The sequence below is a fragment of the Agelaius phoeniceus genome, chromosome 22, assembly GCF_051311805.1.
Source record: "Agelaius phoeniceus isolate bAgePho1 chromosome 22, bAgePho1.hap1, whole genome shotgun sequence".
Classification (NCBI taxonomy): Eukaryota; Metazoa; Chordata; class Aves; order Passeriformes; family Icteridae; genus Agelaius; species Agelaius phoeniceus.
The window spans coordinates 6,224,796-6,246,887 of record NC_135286.1 but is presented as its reverse complement, the minus strand read 5'-3'; the positions used below and the strand labels follow the sequence as shown (position 1 = coordinate 6,246,887).

The 22,092-nt window shown below is 50.3% G+C and overlaps 1 protein-coding gene and 1 non-coding gene across 8 annotated transcripts in view; both read right to left on the bottom strand.

The window, feature by feature from the left end:
- The window catches only part of PUM1 (pumilio RNA binding family member 1), a 95,520-nt gene that overhangs the window by 38,046 nt on the left and 35,382 nt on the right, over positions 1-22,092 (bottom strand). For 5 of the 7 annotated variants that reach the window (XM_054648096.2, XM_054648098.2, XM_054648103.2 and 2 more), the window contains exons 6-10: positions 20,686-20,852; positions 15,646-15,916; positions 8,664-8,757; positions 7,515-7,619; positions 434-585 (exon numbers count right to left, since the gene is read on the bottom strand). In XM_054648096.2, the coding sequence (XP_054504071.1) occupies positions 434-585; positions 7,515-7,619; positions 8,664-8,757; positions 15,646-15,916; positions 20,686-20,852 (789 nt within the window). The remainder of the gene's footprint in view (positions 1-433; positions 586-7,514; positions 7,620-8,663; positions 8,758-15,645; positions 15,917-20,685; positions 20,853-22,092) is intronic. The other 2 variants (XM_054648097.2, XM_054648099.2) reach the window with 1 other exon arrangement.
- On the bottom strand, positions 2,507-2,591 carry LOC129130207 (small nucleolar RNA SNORD103/SNORD85). Its single transcript, XR_008535523.2, has one exon. It is a non-coding gene; the product is annotated as a small nucleolar RNA SNORD103/SNORD85 (small nucleolar RNA).

The following is a 22,092-nucleotide window of genomic DNA, read 5'->3' as shown; positions in this document are numbered from 1 at the left end:
TGAACATTGGAATGAGAATGGAATGGGCATGGGCATGGACATGGGCATGGAATGGGCAGGGGAATGGGCATGGGAATGGGCATGGGAATGGGAGTGGGTGTGTGGGAATGGGCATGGACATGGGAATGGAATGGGCATGGGCAATGGGAATGGGAGTGGGTGTGTGGGAATGGGCATGGACATGGGAATGGAATGGGCATGGACATGGGAATGGAATGGGCATAGACGTGGGCATGGGCAATGGGAATGGGAGTGGGTGTGTGGGAATGGGCACAGACAGCCCAGAGGCTGCAGAGCCTGGACAGCGCTCCCAGGGATGCCCAGGCTGGGATTGCCGGGGGCCTGTGCAGGGCCAGGGGCTGCAGTCCCCGATCCCTGGGGGTCATTCCCCAGCCAGAGCCAGGTGTCCCTGGGCAGGAGGTGCCAGCCTTACCTGCTGCTGGCCCTGCTGCGTTTGCTGCGTGCTCTGCTGGCTGGCTGAGTTGGTGGCGGCGGCGGCGGCGGCCGCCTGCTGCTGGAAGAGGCTGGCAGGATAAACTCCCCAGGGAGTGACTCCATAGTACTGGTGAGGCACCACAGCTGGACCTGGAACACAGCAGGACAAGGTGAGCTCCTGGGGGGGCAAGGGGCACCCCAAAATCACTGCTCATCGTGGCTGGTTTGATGGGATCTGCGTGAAACCCTCTGCAAACACAGAGGGATTTGGCATTTGGGGCACACATTTTATAAAGTTTCAAGTCAGACCTGGAATTTCATCACTGCACCAGGTCACACTCTGCCAGCAGTGATTCCATGTTTTTTATTGGTGTGCCCTGGTTTTACAGAGAAGGAACAAAAATCTCCAATCCCAACAGAGGAACTTTGTTTGAAGCACAGAGATAACTTCTCATCCCAGCTGACATTCACAGCTCACTGCCATCCACCTTCAGCTCCTCAACAAATTACCAAACCCTCTTCACAGCTGGAGTGCATCAACCCTCAAGTATTAAAATGCTTTTTCTGGCCCTGCTTTGCATTTGCAAATCTCCCCTCGAAGAGGCTGCACCGTCCTGTCCCTGCCCACACTCCCTCCTCAAACTTCACATCCCCTCCTCAAACCTAAGAGGCTTAAAAATAATAATAACAACCCTGGAGAGCAGCAGAAAAAGCCTCCCTTTTGAAGATTCCTTGTGTTTATCAGGTCTCAGGAGAGCACAGAAATTTGGAGACAGCAGAATGGCAGCCTCTCTCCTTAAATAATCCCAGTTAGAATAATGCTGAGGAAGCTCTCAGTGCTGAAGGGAGGAGCCCTTCCCACCCAATAACATGGACGGGAATCCAATAATTTTTTGTGATATCTTTAGGAAAGGTCAGCAGAAAAGCAGAAGTGTTCCCTTTGATTCCCAAATACATCCCCATTCCAAGGCTCCCTCCCCACAGCAGGAATAGCTCAGGCAGAGCCAGAGTCAGGTGTGACACTGGAATAAACAAATCTTTAGAGAACCTTGGTCATGCCTGGAGTAAAAACAGGATTTTTTCTTCTTAAAGAGAGAATCTCAGCACTTGGGTTCTGCCCAAGTGTGTGATTCCATGGAAAATGAGGGATGACACAAAAAGGGAGGTGAAAGCAGTGTTCAGTGTTAGCCTGGCTGTGACAATGGGGGAAAATCCTGCAAGTCCCTTTTCCTTTTGGTTTTTGTTCCTTTCTTCTTGATTTTTACAGTACCAGGCTCAGCTGAATCCTGCAGGATGTCAAGGAGCTGGATGAGCTCCTGCTCCCACATCCACACTTCAGAACATTCATTCCATGTGTTGTGCCAAATATTAAATTTGTGTTTCAAACGTGTAAGAGTTACTCTCATTACATTATTCTGGTTTTAACTACTGTGCTTTCCCCAAATTGAGGATTGAGGTGCTCAGCTCTGTGCACACCTGGGAGGGGCTGGCTAATTCCAGGCAGCTGCTGAACACCTGGATTTGTATCTCACCCCAAAGCCCATCCTTGCTGGATTTACAGAATCAGAGAGGCTGATCTGCCTCTCCTACTCAGATCTGGAGCAGCAACCACTCATTTCTTACCTTCCACCCTGGAAATTCATGAGCAGTGCCAGCTAAAATGGAAAAAAAAACCTGCAGCAAATGAATCAGTGCCATGAAGGTGGTGCCTGTGGTGCCTCAGCAGGCACAGACAGGTAGGCAGGGAGTGATTTTAACCTGTTTATAATCACTGAGTGCACATCAGACCCCAGCTCCCAGGGTTCTCCTGCACCCAACAGGGCAAGAGCTGCAACTGCTCCCTTTTAATGCAAGTCATTAACCTGCATTTGCCCTCAGTCTGCTGCAATCCCTTCATCTGGGCAAAAATCTGGGCATCTCTCTGGGATATATTAGTCTCAGCTCTAATTATCAACCAAGCACAGCCTAGATGGGCTTTTCTCCTAGGCAGAGGCTGCTGCCAAAGCCTTGGGTGTACAAAAGCAGAGGAGACTTTGAAGTTTGCAGCAGCTGGGTTTGAAAGGGCTGCGAGTCTGGCTCAGCTGCTCCCAGCACAGGAGAGAGGCTCATTATTGAACAGAGTTCTCAGTGAGGGCAAGTGTGGCATCACTGCCAGACCCAGCAGCACCCAGAGCTGCTCCCCCTCCAGGAGCTCCTGCTCTCATCAGAGCTGGCCATTCTGGGAAAAGAAAAATTCCAGCACCTCTGGAGGTGAATATTGAATATTGCCCATGCTGTGTCCCACTGGACAGCCAGAGCTGCTCCTGGCAGGGAACAGCAGCAAATCCAGCTGGGAATGTGCTCAGAACATCACTGGGATGTGTGAGAGCACTCAGGGGTTGTGCTTCCATCTCAGCCTGCCCAGCCCAGCCTCTCCTGCAGGGCAGCCAGGCTGAGCAGCAGTGACAGCAAATCCAGCAGTGACAGCAAATCCAGCTGCCCCTGGAGCTCAGAGAGGCTGCAGGCACAAACCCCAGGGGGCTGTGGGGTGATCCCCTGGAACTCCCAGGGATCTGTGGGGTGATCCCTTTGGAATTCCCAGGGATCTGTGGGGTGATCCCTGTGGAATTCCCACTGATCTGTGGGGTGATCCCCTGGAATTCCCAGGGATCTGTGGGGTGATCCCTTTGGAATTCCCACTGATCTGTGGGGTGATCCCTGTGGAATCCCCAGAGGTTTGAGGGGTGATCCCTGTGGAATGCCCACTGATCTGTGGGGTGATCCCCTGGAACTCCCAGGGATCTGCGGGGTGATCCCTGTGGAATGCCCACTGATCTGTGGGGTGATCCCTGTGAAATCCCCAGTGGTTTGAGGGGTGATCCCTGTGGAATCCCCAGTGGTTTGAGGGGTGATCCCTGTGGAATGCCCACTGATCACTGATCTGTGGGGTGATCCCCTGGAATTCCCAGTGGTTTGAGGGGTGATCCCTGTGCAATCCCCAGTGGTTTGAGGGGTGATCCCTGTGGAATGCCCACTGATCTGTGGGGTGATCCCTGTGGAATGCCCACTGATCTGTGGGGTGATCCCCTGGAATTCCCAGGGATCTGTGGGGTGATCCCTGTGGAATTCCCACTGATCTGTGGGGTGATCCCTGTGGAATTCCCACTGATCTGTGGGGTGATCCCCTGGAATTCCCACTGATCTGTGGGGTGATCCCCTGGAATTCCCACTGATCTGTGGGGTGATCCCCTGGAATTCCCAGGGATCTGTGGGGTGATCCCTGTGGAATGCCCACTGATCTGTGGGGTGATCCCCTGGAATTCCCAGGGATCTGTGGGGTGATCCCTGTGGAATTCCCAGGGATCTGTGGGGTGATCCCTGTGGAATTCCCAGGGATCTGTGGGGTGATCCCCTGGAATTCCCAGCATGGCACCCCCAGGGTGCTGCTCCAGGGAGGGCAGTGAGCAGCTGAGCTCAGAGGGGCTGCCCCAGCCCTGCCCAGGCTGGCTCTGTGAGGTACCCAGCACAAACCCAGCTGCAGGGGCTCCCAAATCCCAGTCCTGGCAGGGTGTGCCCACACCCACACCTGCTCCAGCTCAGCACCAAGGCCTGATCCTTCCAGCCAGGCTGAACCCTGCTGTGGGAGCCTCTGCTCTTGCTGTGACCAGGTCACCCCACATTCACCACCTCCCCACAAAGAACAGGAACACTTTTCTACCTTGAACACCTCACCTCTGAGGGAATCATTTCCTACCCCCAAGTCTGAAAACCTCAGCCGTGGGAGCCTGTGCTTTTCCTGTATCCAGGTTATCCCAGCATTCATCCACCTCCCCACAAAGAACAGGAACACTTTTGTACCTGCAACACTCCACCCCAGAGGGAATAATTTCCAAACTGGCCTAAAAAAGGCAAGTTTTCAGTTTTCTGAGTGACATCTTTCTCAAATGATGGAAGGCAATTCAAAGGCAGCAGTATCTTCCCCACAGTTTAAAATCTAAATGAGGGTTTTTTTAGGAAGTTCTTCCCTCTGCATTCAAATTTGTTCTTTAAAATGCTGCTATTGTTGGGAAGAGAAGAGCACTATCCTAGAGCTGCCAGTCTCACAATCATGACAAACCTGCCATAATGGCAGAACTTTAATTGACAGATTATCTCTGCCATAAAACACACACCAAAGTCTCCTCTCTGCTCTGAGAGGAACTGTGACAATAAACTCCAAATTCATTTCTTCCATCTCAGAAGCTCCTCCAAGTTCCCCCAATTTAACACTCCCAGGCACATCAGTGAGGCTTTTTGGCTTTGTATAAACATTTAAACTGTCTCCTGTTCCTCCAGTGCTGCTCTCAGTCATGACAGGGAAAAAAAGGGTTCTCAAACCTGCTCAGGCCCAGACAGGAAAGATGCTTTCCTGAAATAAACATCAGCATGAAGTTTATCTTGTCATTTCTAGGGTCCAAAGCCTGATGAGAGGGTTAAAATAACTCCTATTTCCCAGTGTTATAACACTATAAATACCCCAGCACATCACACATTGTTTGGTTTCTTTCAAGAGTCATGAATTTAGAATTACTCAAGTAGAGGCCCTGATGCCAAGTTTGGGATGCTTTAGGTATCCCTGGGGTGTCACTTCCAGTTCAAATGTCTAAAACCTGAATTAAGCACAGCCTAGATGGGGTTTTCTCCTGGTCAGAGGCTGCAAAAGCTCAGGAAGCTCAGCTTCAGCAGAGCTGAGAAAAGAAATAAAAACACTGTGGCCAACACTTGATATTTCCTGGAAACGTGGCCCAGTTCCATGTGCTCTTTCTATGAAACCAAGCTGCTGACCTGCTGCTCCTGTGCACTCTGCTGCTACCCAGAAAGGAGCTCTGGAGGCCCTGAGGTGATGCAGAGGCCAAGCAGGAGCCTCTCTGTACAGGAACCGTTCACAGATCTCCTCCTCTGCCTGGAACGGAGCCCTGCAGCTCCTCCTGACTGCACTCCCCTGTGGCACTGGCCAGCAGCAGCTCAGCTCATTCCCTCCCTGCTCCATTCCCCAGCCCAGGAGGGTTCTCAGCAATGTCCTTGTGCCCCTGCCCTTGGCTCTGTCCCACGGAACACGGCGTCATCGTCTGCCAAGGCCTGGTGCTGCCTCCACCCAATCTCCCCATGGCATTGCACAATCCCAGCATGGGACTCCCAGCAGCCCAGGCCAAAGCCCAGATTATAATCCAAACTCTTCACACACATCTGCATGATCTATAATCTATTATAATCCAAACTCTTCCCACACATCTGCATGATCCACTAAAACCTCCATCCAAGCGGGCAGCAGTCGCTGAATTCCCATTTCAGAGCTGACCCCACAATGGCCTCAAAGCTGAAAGGCTCAGCAGGGGTTTGGGAAGAGCTGGAGCAAAGCTGTGTCCCAAACCACAGAGTGTCACATCCACACACAGCCCAGGCCTGTGCCTCTGATCTGGGGCAAGCCACCCAAAACCAGAGGACTGAAGTGAGTTTACAAGCTCTAAGTAGAGCGTGGCAGCAGTGAGAGCCCCACAAACACCCCACTCCAACCAGAGCAGAGCTCATGTGCAGCACAGAACATTCCCTCTGCCTTGGTCAAGGAAAGCCAAGCATGGTTAGAAAATCCTCCTCTAAAAGCACATTCTTCCTTTAAAAATCCTCTCATAAAATCATGTTCTTCCTTTAAAAATCCTCTCCTAAAATCATGTTCCTCCTTTGAAAATCCTGTCCTAAAATCATGTTCTTCCTTTAAAAATCCTGTCCTAAAATCATATTCTTCCTTTAAAAATCCCCTCCCAGAAGCATGTTGTTCCTTTAAAAATCCAAAAATCCTCTTCTAAAATCATGTTCTTCCTCTAAAAACCCTCTCCTAAAATCATGTTCCTCCTTTGAAAATCCTCTTCTAAAATCATGTTCTTCCTTTGAAAATCCTCTCCTAAAATCATGTTCCTCCTTTAAAAATCCTCTCCTAAAATCATGTTCTTCCTCTAAAAATCCTCTCCTAAAATCATGTTCTTCCTTTGAAAATCCTCTCCTAAAATCATGTTCTTCCTTTAAAAATCCAAAAATCCTCTTCTAAAATCATGTTCTTCCTCTAAAAATCCTCTCCTAAAATCATGTTCTTCCTTTAAAAATCCTGTCCTAATCATGTTCTTCCTTTAAAAATCCTGTCCTAAAATCATGTTCTTCCTTTAAAAATCCTGTCCTAAAATCATGTTCTTCCTTTAAAAATCCCCTCCCAGAAGCATGTTGTTCCTTTAAAAATCCAAAAATCCTCTTCTAAAATCATGTTCTTCCTCTAAAAATCCTCTCCTAAAATCATGTTCTTCCTTTAAAAATCCTCTCCTAAAATCATGTTCCTCCTTTGAAAATCCTCTCCTACAAGCACATTCCTGCTTTGTCCCCAGTGCTTGGGCAAGAGCTTTCTGGCACCCCCAGCACCAGTTCCATGCTCACCATGTCCCCCACAGTGCCTGACAAGCTGTGGCACAGAGCTGGCACCTCCAGAACCACCAGCTCTGGCTGTGACAGCTGGGAGGAATTTGGGAACTGATACATGAATGGCTGGAGGAAGATCCTGCAGAAAGAGCAGAGGCTCCATCTTTGCTGCCATCTGGAAAAGGGCACGTTCCCAGTGTGAGCCCCAGCAGAAATGGATGTGTTCACCTCCTGGGAAGTGGAAATTCCCAGCAGAATTTCAGGGAAGAGTTCATTTGCAGAGTGCACCACAAGCTGAACAGAAAGGAGACACAACTTTCCTGGCAGGAAGCACATCCTGCATCTTTCCAGCCTTCCAGAAATGTGTTTTCAGAGGTTCTCCCTGCTGGGTTAGTTTCAGAGGTTTTCCCTGCTACTGTCAGTCACCAAAACACCCCAAAAACAGAGCAATATTTGTGTCTGTTCCCTTCCCATTTGCTCTGGGAGCCTTGAACAAAAATTATCCCACTTCATCTCCAGTTTTAACAACAAACTCTGGTTTTACTCACAGCCACACCATTCTAGCAATTGTCCCAGCCCAGGATGCTGATGTTTGCCTTGCAGAGCCCCAGCTGCAGACAGGGAGGGCTGGGAGTGCAGAGGGAGCTGGGAGCTCTCACCTAACGTGGCAGCTGCCGCCAGCCCGGCCGCGTACGGATCCGTCCCCGGAGGCGCCGCGCTGATGATGTAGGGGTTGGGAACGAAGGCAGCAGGAGCTAAACCTGCTGAAAACATTCCTGTCAGTGCAAACAAACTCAACAGGACTGCAGCCCCACCACAACCCCCCTGTGCTGCCTGGACAGCACCAAAGTCAGGCTGGTTTTGTGGTTTGAAGCTTTTTGAGGGTGGTTTTCTATAGGGAGTGACAACCAGTGAGTGTTGATGGGCAGAGAAGAGATCTGGCATAAAAAAAACCCAATTTCAAGGATTCAGTGCTCCTTAAGAGGCAAAATCCTTTATATCTAACAGCTCAGGTGCTCCTGCAGGGCAGACAGACACTGCTCAGGAGACTGGAGTTGTTGCTACTCTGTATTTCCTACAGTGAGTAAATCAGGACCCAAACCACCCCACCCTGAGCTCCACACCCACCACAGCATCCCAGCATTCCAGCTGGTCAGTCTGGAAAGGGCTCAGAGAGGAAAAACAGTTTAATGATTAGAGAAAGCCCAGGTGGGCGGGAGAGGGGTGTGCAGGGGAGGTGAAGGTGAAGGGGAGGAAGTTAAAAAGCTGAATCATTTCCATCCCTGAACTGCAATGAGCACACAAGGGCACAGCACAGAGCATGGAGAGCCCCAACACATTTATACTGGGGTTTTGGGCAGGAAAAACTACCACAAATTGCTTATTGTGCTAAAAAAAATATTGCATTGTTTTCCTGGGTTTCTACACATGATTAAGTGCTTTATTCCCAATTAATAAATATATATAAATTTTTAAATTTTTTTGAATAATTTTGCTTGATATCAATCGTGTGCTTGCATAAATTACATTTTTAACTCATAGGACCCCTGGCAGCACATCCAGCTGATATTCAATTGTGCATTTCTCCTCACTTCACTGTGCTGTCACCCTGATTTATGCTTCACTCAGAGACTTCCAAAGCCTCTCCTGACTGACAGCACCCTCAGGAGGGTGAGTGTGTCAGTCCTGCCATACAGGGAACTCCTTTAAAAGGCTTCTCAAGTGTGCAAGAGACACCCAGAAGCAAAACTGATCAGGAGGAGGGCTGGGGGACAGGCTGGGGACAGGCTGGGGAGAGGCAGACTCACCTATGTGTGGCTGGTGGGCAGCAGCCAGGGCGTACTGCTGCTGCTGGGCTGCTGTCAGCTGCTGCACTGCCAGTGCATTGGGCCTCTGGAACAGCTGTGGGGAGAGCACAAACAGCCCTTAAAGTGGGTACAAATAGCCCTTAAAGTGGGCACAAACAGCCCTTAAAGTGGGCACAAATAACCCTTAAAGTCGGCACAAACAGCCCTGAAACCAAGCACAAACAGCCCTTAAAGTGGGTACAAATAACCCTTAAACCAGGTACAAACAGCCCTGAAAGTGGGCACAAACAGCCCTGAAACTGGGCACAACCAGCCCTTAAATGGGTACAAATAACCCTTAAAGTGGGCACAAACAGCCCTGAAACCAGGCACAAATAACCCTTAAAGTGGGTACAAATAACCTTTAAAATGGGCACAAACAGCCCTGAAAGTGAGCACAAAAAGCCCTGAAAGTAGGCACAAATAACCCTTAAAGTGGGCACAAACAGCCCTGAAACCAGGCACAAACAGCCCTTAAAGTGGGTACAAATAACCCTTAAAGTGGGCACAAACAGCCCTGAAAGTGGGTACAAACAGCCCTTAAACCAGGTACAAACAGCCCTTAAAGTGGGTACAAATAACCTTTAAAATGGGCACAAACAGCCCTGAAAGTGGGTACAAATAACCCTTAAAGTGGGCACAAACAGCCCTGAAACCAGGCACAAACAGCCCTTAAAGTGAGCACAAATAACCCTTAAAGTGGGCACAAACAGCCCTTAAACCAGGTACAAACAGCCCTTAAAGTGGGCACAAACAACCCTTAAAGTGGGCACAAACAGCCCTGAAAGTAGGCACAAACAACCCTTAAAGTGGGCACAAACAGCCCTTAAACCAGGCACAAATAACCCTTAAAGTGGGCACAAACAGCCCTGAAACCAGGCACAAACAGCCCTGAAAGTGGGCACAAACAGTGTGTTGGGAGTGCCACCAGTGCCACCAGTGTGCACTCCCAGTTTGGCTGAAGTGGGAAATGGGATGGAAAGGGGATGGCCAAGGGATGCAGAGCCAAGTTTGGGACACCCAAAAAGCCTTTAGAGCCAGCAGAGGGGACACAACCCCACACCAAACATTACCTGCTCACTGCTCAAGGTTATTGAGAATTTATTCCTCACTAAATAAAAATAATAGGATTCCCTTGAAGTATTTTTGCTGAGGGTTTGGGGTTTTTTTCCTTTCTTCAGGGCCTTACTAAAAGTTTTCTTTCCCAGCTTCTTTTGCCTCTCCCTGGAGGAAATCCCTGAATTCACCCATCTTCAGCTGTAATTAAAGCATTTAAGGACACATCAGCTGAATATCTCCTGTGAAATTATCCAGCATGTCCATCCCCCCTCACTTCCAGGGATCATTTCTAGGTGGCAATGACTTCACAAAGCACTGTGAGAAATGATTTCTCCCTCCACTCCCTCAGAACAGACTTGGATGCCCAAATGCCTACGATTTTCACACCTATTATCCTGCCCTCCTTTCAGACAAGTGAACTGCTGGCAGACACAGCAATAATTCTGCCCAAATTTTTGGCAGAAACCCACAACCATCAAGAAGAAGCCCAGAAACATCAAGAAAACTCTATTACTTATTTTATTTAGAGGCAAAAATTGGCATTGGTTCTCCTGAGAGCAGGGTGAGCAAAGCTGTGTGAGAAAATCCACCTTTATTTTTGTCTTTTTACAAGTTCAGGTGGAGAAAACACATCTGAGGGATCAGCATTGGGTTTATGAGGTGGAAATGCAGCAGTTAGGGCAGCCAGAATTAACCTGCTGTGTGCCAAACCCTCCCCCTCACAATGGCTTTGTTTGCTCATCCCTCAGGGGTTATCAAAACGTTCCTTGTGGAGGAAAATATCTGATCTACAGTTCCTTTATTGCCTCCTGGGCCATAAAACACCCTGAGCAGGCTGGGTGCATAACACACCTGCTTTTCCTGCCCTTTTTGTTGTTTTAAGGTGTTTTTTGTGGTCACACAAAGCTGGGTGGAAGCTCTGTTCAGGTCACCAGGAGCGTGGGCAAAGCTCCACTGACATCTTGGAACCAAACCCTGTGAGTGAGGAACCCCTGAGGGAGCTGGGGGTGCTCAGCCTGGAGAAAAGGAGACTCAGGGGTGCCCTCATCGCTCTCTGCAGCTCCTGAAAGGTGCCTGTGCTCAGCTGGGGCTGGGCTCTGTCTCCAGAACTGACAGAACCAGAGCACACAGCCTCGAGCTGCACCAAGGGAAATACAGGGTGGATAGCAGGAAAAGGATTTTACAGAAAGGGTGATAAAGTTCTGGAATGTTCTGCCCGGGGAGGTGGTGGAGTCCCCATCCCTGGGGGTGTTTAACAAAGCCTGGATGTGGCACTGGGTGCCAGGGTTGAGTTGAGGGGTTGGGGCTGGGCTGGACTCCATGAGCTTGAAGGTCCCTTCCAACCCAGTGATTCTGGGAATTCTGTGAACATCCCTGAGTGCAAAACACCAGGGAGATCATGGACAACAGGAGCAGCAGAACATGGAACAAGGGGCAGTGGCTCTGTGGGAGCAACATTTCACTGATCAGCAAATATGGGGGAAAAACCCTATAAATCCCCTAAACTGCTTCCTCCTGAAGTGTGGATTTCTCTGCAGCATCCTCAGGGTTGGGGTCTGCTGTATCAGCTCAGCAATTTCAACTTTTTAGCTTTCTTCAGCTGCACAATTTCACCAAACCCCTGAGTTCTCACATGCTTTTCCAGCCTGCTGATGTGGATTCCATCACAGTGAAGCAGAGACGAAATGGCTGCATTATTATTTCCTTGTCTTGAGGGCACAAAAAGCATTTTTCCTTCCTAAAAACACTTCTGCTCACTTTACACATGTGAGGACTTCCACACTTCCCAAATGCAACTCAATGAACCACGTGGGAATCAGAAAAGCTGGGAGAAAGGAATCCACACCCCCTCAGAGCCTCAGCACTTCACCATCAATATTTCACCTGCTGCTCGTGGCTCTTTTTGCTGTCTGCCTGCTCTGGGGGCTTGTCTAGTCCCTGCAAAATTTGACTCCCAGACATAAAAGGTCTGCAAGAAAGCTGGAGAGGGACCTTTTACAGCACAGGACAAGGGGGAATGGCCTTAAACTAAGAGTGCAGGGATTTAGATGGGATCTTGGGATGGAATTGCTCGCTGGGAGGGTGGAGAGGGGCTGGGCTGGAATTGCCAGAGCAGCTGGGGCTGCCCCTGGAGCCCTGGCAGTGCCCAAGGCCAGGCTGGAGCAGCCTGGGACAGTGGGAGGTGTTCCTGCCATGGCAGGGGTTGGAATTGGATGAGTTTTGAAGTCCTTTCCCACCCAAACCATTCCAGGATTCTGTGACCTCTCCCTCTCCCCTTGAATTCACAGCCTTGCTCAGCTCCCTCAGAAGAAACTCAGCCCAGCTGCAGATTTCATCCTGCAGCCTGTCCAAGGAAGCAGAGCCAAGAAAAAGCATCCCAAGTGCAGCCTCTCCTGAGGCAGATAACCAGGGGAGCTCTGGGAATCATCAACTCCCTTTATTTAGGGAGAGCTGCTGAAGCCTTGCTGGGCTGTCTCCATCTGCTGAGAGCACAGCCCCACACTCCAAACCCAGAGTTCAGTGCTCAAAGGTGGCACTGGGAGCAGACAAAGGACAGGAACCTCTGCACTGCAATATTAACCTGAATTGACAAAGATAGCAGGAAAGGGCACCTGGGGTGTTTCAGGCTGCTGGAAAATGCATTTGGAGTGAAAAGCTACAAAGGCCTGACACGGTTCCAGAGGAGTTCAGGGAGATCATCCAACATTTCAGTGAGGCTGTTCCATGTGCAGACAAATGAAGGATGATTTCCAGCAAGTGGAGGAGCTCACTGAGGGAATTCCAAGGGAGCAGAACCCCAGAGTTATGGGATTTCTGAAGATCAGATTTCCCTCAGCAATATCAACACCTGACATCCCTAATCAGATCAGATGTGGGTAAAACCTTCCTCTTCCTCACACTGCCTGCAGCTGGGCTCACCTGTAATCCCCTCCAAGGATGGGACACTTCCCCACAACCCCAAAAGGCACTTTCAGGGAGGAGATCCCTTGTTCAGGACAGATTTCCTGCTGCCAACAGAATGGCAGAAGTCAGATTCCTTTCCTCCAGGCTGAGAGTGGCACTGGGCAGCAAGGACCCCTGGCTCTGGGGATCAGGAATTAGGGGAATGGGCACAACCCCCTGGATTTACATCAACCTGCCCTGGGAGGGCACATCTGGCTGGGGAGTGATCCCTGACCTTTACTACAGCACCTCAGGCTGACTGAAGGCTCCTGTTTGCTTTCACTGCAGGTGGAAGCTGCAGCAAGGCTGAAAACTGAAAATAACAGATTTGTCTGCCAGCCCAGCAGAGCCTGGGTGGGACTGAGGGGCAGCAGCTGTGTCCCCACTGCTCCCCCAAAATCAGGGAGAGATCAGAGGGGATTTGGGCTTCACAGCACAGAAATGGAGCTGGGAAGGGTCTGGAGCCCCAGGAGGGGCTGAGGGAGCTGGGCAGGGTCTGGAGCCCCAGGAGAGGCTGAGGGAGCTGGGCAGGGGCTGAGCCTGGAGCAAAGGAGGCTCAGGGGGCCCTTGTGGCTCTGCACAGCTCCTGCCAGGAGGGCACAGCCGGGAACAGGGACAGGAGCAGAGGGAACGGCCTCAGGCTGGGCCAGGGCAGGCTCAGGGTGGGCACTGCAGGAATTTCCCCATGCAAAGGGGGCTCAGGCCTTGGCAGGGGCTGCCCAGGGAGGTTTGCAGTGCCCAGCCCTGGGGGTGTCCCAGGAATGCCTGGAGGTGGCACTCAGAGCTCTGGGCTGGGGACAAGGTGGGGATGGGGCAGAGCTGGGATTGGATGCTCTGGGAGGGTTCTCCAGGCTCAGTGATTCCATGATTCCCAGACAGTTGGTGACACAGAGGTGACATCAGCTCCACATGGACAGTGCCCATCCACTCGGTATGAAATAAAAAATGCGAACCCAGCCTGAAATCCTCACTTCATCTCCCCCAAAACAGGGACCCTGCCCTGCTCTGCCTCCTTTGGCAGGGTTTATTTCCACCAGTGAGGTGCCAGACGTGCCAAATCTTAATTTTAAAAGGCTGAAGGAAACAAATAAAAACTCCTAAAACTTGTAAATGAGCCTTCACTTAAATAGAAAACCCTGACAAAATGCAAATTCCAGGCTTCCCACCCGTGCTGTTGCAGTCCCATCTCTAATGCTTCTCCAGAAGCAGCTCACTTGTGGAGCCCTCATGCTTTAAAAAAACACCCAACTTTCCTGGTTTAGAAGTAATTCTGGCATCCCAGGCCTTACACCAGAGCAAGACAAAGACTTGGAACTATCTGTTGTTTTTTTTTCTTTTTGAACTCTACAGCAGCTATTTAGTTTAATCATTAAATTTTCCATCATTAACCTCCCAAAGATGCTGTAGAACAGAGCAGCCAATTGAGCTCCTACCCAGATATTTACATTGCTTTTAAGGCTGTGATAACTCAGCACAAACTTGGCAATGCTTTCCCTCACTCCAGAGTGCCAGAGGCTCTTCTGCTAAAAAAAATCAGATATTTCAGGGAAGCCAGGGAGAGTTATATATCCCTGCAATCAGCTCCAACAAAGGATTCCCTTCCACTCTGAGGGATATCAGACTTGCAAAGGGAGAGCAATAAAGTTTCCAATCATTACCCAAACGAGCAGGAACAGGAGCAGAGCAGAGTCGATTGCTGGAGCCAGGCCCAGCATTCAGCAGGAGCCAAGGGAGTCTGGGCTTGTGTGGGAGAAAGGTCAAACAAACCTAAGCCAGGCTCAGATAAAGGTTTGTAGTAGTGGACTCTGCCCTTAGGGTTTAAACCAGGCTCAGGTAGAAGAAAGTTTGAACTTGTAATTGCCTCAGGCTGCTCTGGCTGAGCAAAGCTGAGTGTGGGGCTCACTAAAGCACAATGTGAGGCTCAGCAGGGCTCACACCTGGGCTCAGCCAAGCCCAATGTGGGGCTCAGCAGGGCCCAATGTAGGGACCAGAAGGGCCCAATTTGAGGCTTAATAAAACCCAGCATGGGGCTCAGCAAAGCCCAGTGCAGGGCTCACACCTGGGCTGAGCAGCTGTTGGCTCTCAGTCACTTCCTGAGCTCCAGGGTGGGTGTTTGGGGTTTTTTTTTTAGCAATTTTTGCTACTTTAAAGCTCTTTTTCAATGCCAGCTCCTCAGACAGCCAGGACCACCAGAGAGGGCAGTGCTGTGGGAACTGCTGGGGGAATTCTCATTATTCCAGCTGCCATGGAAGGCTGATCTGCTCAGTTCCCTGGGAGGACACACACAGCACAAAGACAATGACAACATCTCCAACCTTCCTCCATCCCTTCTCCCAGGACAGGATCCTGAGCTCATCCCACCCCACAGCAAGCACAGTGCAGCCACAGGGCTGGATCAGGGATCACGGATTGGGATCAGGGCTCAGAGATCAGGGATTGGGGCTCAGAGATCAGGGATTGGGGCTAAAGGATCAGGAACAGGGATCAGGGCTGAGGATCAGGGCTAAGGGCTAAAGGATGAGGAGTCAGAGATCAGGGGTCAGGGATCATGGCTCAGGCTCATGGCTAAGGGCTCATGGATCAGGATCAGGAATAGGGCTCAGGATCAGGGCTCAGGATCAGAGATCAGGATCAGAGATCAGGGATCATCAGGGATCAGGGATTGGGGCTAAAGGATCAGGATCAGGGATCAGGGATGAGGATCAGGGCTAAGGGCTAAAGGATGAGGGCTCAGAGATCAGGATCAGGGGTCAGAGATCAGGGACCAGGGCTCAGGCTCATGGCTAAGGGCTCAGGGATCAGGATCAAGAATAGGGCTCAGGATCAGGGCTCAGGAATTAGGGCTCACAGATTGGGATCAGGATCAGGGATCAGGACCATGGATCAGAGCTCAGGATGAGGATCAGGGCTCAGGGATCAGTGTCAGGGCTCAGCTCTGTACCTGCTGCTGGGAGTTGTAGTCAAAGAGCCCCACGGTGGCCGCGGCCGAGTCCACGGGGACCTGCGTGCCGGAGTAGTCGAACTGCAGCGGCTCCATGCCCACGTGCTCCATGGCATCCAGGGGCACGCTCTGGGACTCCATGTTGGAGAAATCCTCCACAGGCTTGGCCCCGTTGGTGCTGGCCAGCTGGGCCAGGCCTTCAGAGCCGTTCTGGTTGGGGCCCAGCAGATCCACCTCACTCGCCGAGTTCTGGCAGTTCCCGGGCGTGCGGCTGTGGGGGAAAATGGGTCAGGGAAACAGGGAGGAGACCTCCAGCCCTTCCTAGGGATATTCCTGAAGGGAAACAGGGAGGAGAGCTCCAGCCCTTCCTGGGGGATGCTCCTGCAGGGAAACAGGGCAGGAGAGCTCCAGCCCTTCCTAGGGATATTCCTGTAGGGAAACAGGGCAGGAGAGCTCCAGCCCTTCCTAGGGATATTCCTGCAGGGAAACAGGGAGGAGAGCTCCAGCCCTTCCTAGGGATATTCCTGAAGGGAAACAGGGAGGAGAGCTCCAGCCCTTCCTAGGGATATTCCTGTAGGGAAACAGGGCAGGAGAGCTCCAGCCCCTGCTGGGGGGATATTCCTGCAGGGAAACAGGGCAGGAGAGCTCCAGCCCTTCCTGGGGGATATTCCTGCAGGGAAACAGGGCAGGAGAGCTCCAGCCCTTCCTGGGGGATGCTCCTGCAGGGAAACAGGGAGGAGAGCTCCAGCCCAGAATCCCACCCTGCAGCAAGTGCTGGAGTACAGGAGAGAAAAATAAAGACATGGTCTGAAACAGTTCACCAAGTTAATTCTATAGAGAAACTGATGTATTTAAATAAAATAAAAACTAAAACCAGGAATGCTCCATCACATCCCCAAACCCTCCAGAACTGCCCAGAGTTGCTGGAGTATAGGAGGGAAAAATAAAGTCATGGTCTGAAACAGCTCACCAAATTAATTTCATGAAGAATTGCTGTATTAAAGAAATAAATAAATGCAGGAATGCTCCATCACATCCACAGACCCACCAGAACTGCCCAGAGGTGCTGGAGTTACAGGATGGAAATTAAATAAATGATCTGAAATAGTTCTCCAAATTAATTCTATGGAGAATTGATGTATTAAATAAAATAAAAACTAAAACCAGGTATGCTCCATCACATCCCCAAACCCTCCAGAACTGCCCAGAGGTAGTGGAATGCAGGAGGGAAAAATAAAGAAATGATCTGAAATAGTTCTCCAAATTAATTCTATGGAGAATTGCTGTATTTAAAAAAATAAAAATTAAAACCAGGAATGCTCCATGACACCCCCAGACCTACCAGAACTCCTTGGAAGGGTTGTAGAAGAGAGGAGTAAAAATAGAGATGGTCTGAAATAGTTAATTCTACTGAGAAATTGGTGTATTTCAAAAAATAAAGCCAGGAATGCTCCATCCCAACATCACATCCCTAAACACACCAGAACTGCTTGGAGGTGTTGGAGTAAAGAGGGGAAAAAATAAAAAAGATGATCTGAAATAATTCCCTGAGTGAATTCTACAGAGAAATGGATGTATTTAAAAAAATAAACAAAAATAAAAGCAGGACTGCTCCAGCCCAGCATCACAGCAGCAATACACCCCCAGCCCCAGCAGAACTCCCTGAAGTTACACAAGTGTTGTAGAAGACAAGAAAAAAAAATAAAGAGATGTCCTGAAACGGTTCCCTAAGTTAATTCTACACAGAAGTTGATGTATTTAAAAAATATAAAAGCAGGAATGCTCCAGCCCAGCATCAGAGCCACCAGAAGGGCCTGCAGGTGGTGTAATAAAGAGGGGATAAGGAAAAAACATGGGCTGAAATAGCTCCCTGAGTTAATTCTACAAAGAAATTGAGGGATTTTAAAAACAAACAAAAATAACCCACAAACCCCAGTGCCAGCCTCAAACACCTGTTACAGTAAAAATGTAAAAAGTTCAGTTTCTGTTTTCTCCTCAGGGGAGAGCCAGAGAGAACAAGCCACAATCTCCCCAGATACTCATATTTAATGGAGTATTTGGTGATTTTTAACTGTGTGGAGCTCTGGCACCAAACCTCACTTTACACCACTCCAAGCAGCTGCCATGGGCTCCTGACCACCCAAAATGGGACTGGACTTCATGGCAATGCTTCATATCCATGGAAGAGCCAGGAATGGGCATTTCCCAGCACTTTGTTTGGATTCTATATTTTATTTTACCATTTCTTTGGCTTCTCCAGTTTTCCTACAGGCCATGAGGAACCACAAGAGATCCAGAAATGAGCAAGGAACACAAATGTATCAATGGCATCAAGGGCCACAATTTCAGGTTTTCAGGCCTGCAGAGGTGCAAGGAACAAACCCAAACCCCAGCTGTGGTGGGGACAGGACAGGACAGCAGCAGAGCCAACACTTCCCATGGGGGCTTCCATGGGAATCCCACACAGAGGGATTAAAAATGGGTGTGAAAATCACTGGGATCACACCCAGCCCTGAGCTCTCAGGTGTTCCCACCCTCTCCCCCTGAGGACATTCAGAACATCCTGGGGACTCCACAGGATGGAAAAACCTTCCCAAAGCCATGGAGTGCATGGGCTGATTGCACAGGGATGTGCCACTGACACATCTCATGAACATCTTTTCTAGGGTTTTTCTCCTGAGAAGCCTCAGAAAAGGAATGTAAACAGTAATTATCTGTGGGATGTGGTCTGGAGCTGGTTTACCAACAGGTGCACCTTTGATTGGTCCATGTGAATTGTTTCTACTTGATAATCAATCATGGTGAGCTGTGTCAGACTCTCTGGTCAGTCACAAGATTTTATAATTCCTTCCTTTCCAGCTTTCTGATGTCTCCTTTCTCTTTCTCTAGTACAGTTTTAGTATATCATTTTCTTTTAATATAATACCATAAAATAATAAATCAGCCTTCTGAATCACAGAGTTAAGATTTTCATCTCTTCCCTCATCCTGGGGACCCTCAAACAGCAGCACAGGGATGCCCAGAGCCAGGGGCTGCTCTGCTCCTCACCCCACCAGGGAGGGGCTGGGGCACACAGGGAGGGGACACAGCTGGGACAGCTGATCCCAACTGATCCAAAGGGTTTTATAAAAGAGATTTTATCATTCATTTATCAAATCATCTGCAACAGATAAAGGAAGGAGTTTCTCACACTGAGGGTGGGGAGGGGCTGGGCTGGAATTGCCAGAGCAGCTGGGGCTGCCCCTGGAGCCCTGGCAGTGCCCAAGGCCAGGCTGGACATTGGGGCTGGCAGCACCTGGCACAGTGGGAGGTGGCCCTGGGCTGCAATGAGCTGGCATTGAAGATCCCTTCCCACCCAAACCACTCTGGCATTCCCATTCCTCAATCCAGGATGGAAACCAGCCCCAAAAACCATTGCAGCAAATGGAGAAAGGAAAGGAAAGAATGATTTCCTGCATGGTTCCAGGTGCCCCCAGTGCCATTTGCCACAGGGGTTTGGAGCCTGGCAAGGCCTGGTTGGAGAGGTTTGGGCTCTGCCAGGGTGCCCAGAGCAGCTGTGGCTGCCCCTGGAGCCCTGGCAGTGCCCAAGGCCAGGCTGGGAGCACCTGGCACAGTGGGAGGTGGCCCTGGAGGGGATTTAAGACCCCTTCCAACCCAACCCACTCTGGGATTCTGTGATATCCCAGCCCACCCAGCAGCCAGAGCTGAGGGAACAGGGAAGGGGAGGGTGTTTGAGGGATGTGTTTGGTCTTCACCAGTCCCTGTCACAGAACCCCAGAGTGGGTCAGGCTGGGAGGACCCTATGGGGTCACTGCTCCAGCAGGGCCATCCCAGAGCTCAGGGCACAGCAGAGTGTCCCTGTGGCTCTGGAATGTCCCAGGCAGGAGACTCCAGCCCCTGTCTGGGCTCTGCTCAGGGCTGGCACTGCCCAGGGCAGCAGCTCTGCCTCCTGGGCAGGGGCAGCTCCTGCGCTCAGGCCCTGCCCGTGGCTCTGGGGCCATGGCTGGGCCTGGAGCAGAGCCTGGGGCTGCTCTGAGCCCTGCACACAGGGACAGACAGGGACAGACAGACAGGGACACACAGGGACAGACAGGGACACACAGGGACAGACAGGGACACACAGGGACAGACAGACAGGGACAGACAGACAGGGACAGACAGGGACGCACAGACGGGGACACACAGGGACAGACAGACAGGGACACACAGGGACACACAGGGACACACAGGGACAGACAGACAGGGACACACAGGGACACACAGGGACAGACAGACAGGGATACACAGGAACACACAGGGACACACAGGAACAGACAGACAGGGACACACAGGAACACACAGACGGGGACACACAGGGACACACAGGGACACACAGACAGGGACACACAGGGACAGACAGACAGGGACACACAGGGACAGACAGACAGGGACACACAGACAGGGACACACAGGGACAGACAGGGACACACAGGGACACACAGGGACAGACAGACAGGGACACACAGGGACAGACAGACAGGGACACACAGACAGGGACACACAGGGACAGACAGGGACACACAGGGACACACAGGGACAGACAGACAGGGACACACAGGGACACACAGACAGGGACACACAGACAGGGACACACAGGGACAGACACACAGGGACAGACAGACAGGGACACACAGGGACACACAGACAGGGACACACAGAAAGGGACACACAGGGACACTCGGTGATATCCAGGGCTCAGGGCTCCCCTCAAGGCTGAGCAGCCCCAGCTCCCTCAGCCTCTCCTGGGCAAGGAGATGCTGCAGTGACCCCCACAGGGCCCAGCTTCCCTGGGAATGGGGCCCTGACACCTCCTCTGGGATGTGCCCCATCAATTCCTGCCTTAGCTTCACTTCCAGGCCCAGTTTTTCCTTTCCCCATTTAAATGTCTGAATTTTCACTTTTCCCCTTCCCATTCTCCCCCCGTGGAGCCTGCAGGGCTGAGTTTAGACCCCAGCAGTGATTGTTATTTATTGATGAATTACTGAGCACCCATGCACGCACCTGAAGTCTTTGACGTCGGCGTCGATCCCGTTCTGGACAGGCAAACCATTGGATTTATCCATCACATCCCCCTCCTCCTTCAGATCTCCCAGTTTATCTCCATCAAACGTGCCCTTGCTTTTCTTATCCCCTTTGTCATTCTCATCACTCTCTGCATCCCTTGGCCCCTGGGCAAAAGAGACATTGTTTTCATAAGCTGAGTTTTCAGATCAATTTTCCTGTTACCCCAAGATGGTAACAAATCAAAGACACGTGTCACCATAAAAGAAGTCACTTGTAAACATTAATTCCTACCCAAAAAAATCGTTAAAAATGCAAAATATTCAATAATAATCAAAGAAATAAGGGAATTAGCTCTCACTCTTCCAAGAGCTGCTTCATCTCTTCAGGTTTCTTCATTTAGTAACTCAAGGTTTGCTTTTATAGGCTCTAAAAATCCCATCCCAAAATAATTTTAAGGAGTTCTCTTTCTAGATGGGACTTAAGCACTTCAAAATCAACACCAGCAAATGCTGCAGGGGCATAAAGTGAATTAGTGCCTCTCTGAAGAGCCTGGCTCAGTGTCAGACACAGCTCTTGACTGGACAAGTGTTTGAAAATCACCTCAGTTTTGGAGGCATCAACAGTGAATTCCAAAGCACAGCTCATTCAGAAACACTCAAATAAATCACTGCCTCAATCATTAGCCCCTGTGATCCTGAAGCACATTTCTTTGGGAGAAAAGGGGAAAAAAAAAGAGGGAAAAAAAGGATTTCTGTTCTGTTGAGCATTCCATGAGTGCTGTTACATCTGCAGCGTGTCTGCATTTTATTGCACTTGGGAGGAGAATAAAGGGTGATGATGCCTGGGGCAGTGTTTTGAACAACAAAAGGGAGAGGAAAAACAACATAATTTATGATAAAAACCAGCACAGGGCATATAAACATATTTATCAGAGGCAGCTTTGGTGCTGCCACGGGGACAGACATCCAAAGCCTGCCTTCCACTTGACTGGAGGGAGAAGTGATCTGCACACAGCATTTCTGCCTCTATCCACTGAACCCTTTTCCCATTCTCTCTGATTGGAGGGAGAGATTTTCCCTCATATTTAGAGAAAAAGAAATTGTTCTAAAAGCAAAAATCTTTTGCTGTTGCTTCTGAAAGAAAACAAATTGTGTTTCCTTAATATTCCTTGGAAATGCCACCTGTAAATCCAACCCCAAACAAGAGGGTGCTCAGCAGTGACAGCTGTGTCACCACTGTCACTCTGATTGTGGTGACACCCCTCCCTGGCCCCAGCTGGGATAAACTGGCTCCTTGCTCTGAATGCTCACATCCCAAAAATCCTCCTTGCTCTGCCCCAGGGCTCACATCCCAAAAATCCTCCTTGCTCTGCCCCAGGGCTCTCCCCAAAAATCCTCCTTGCTC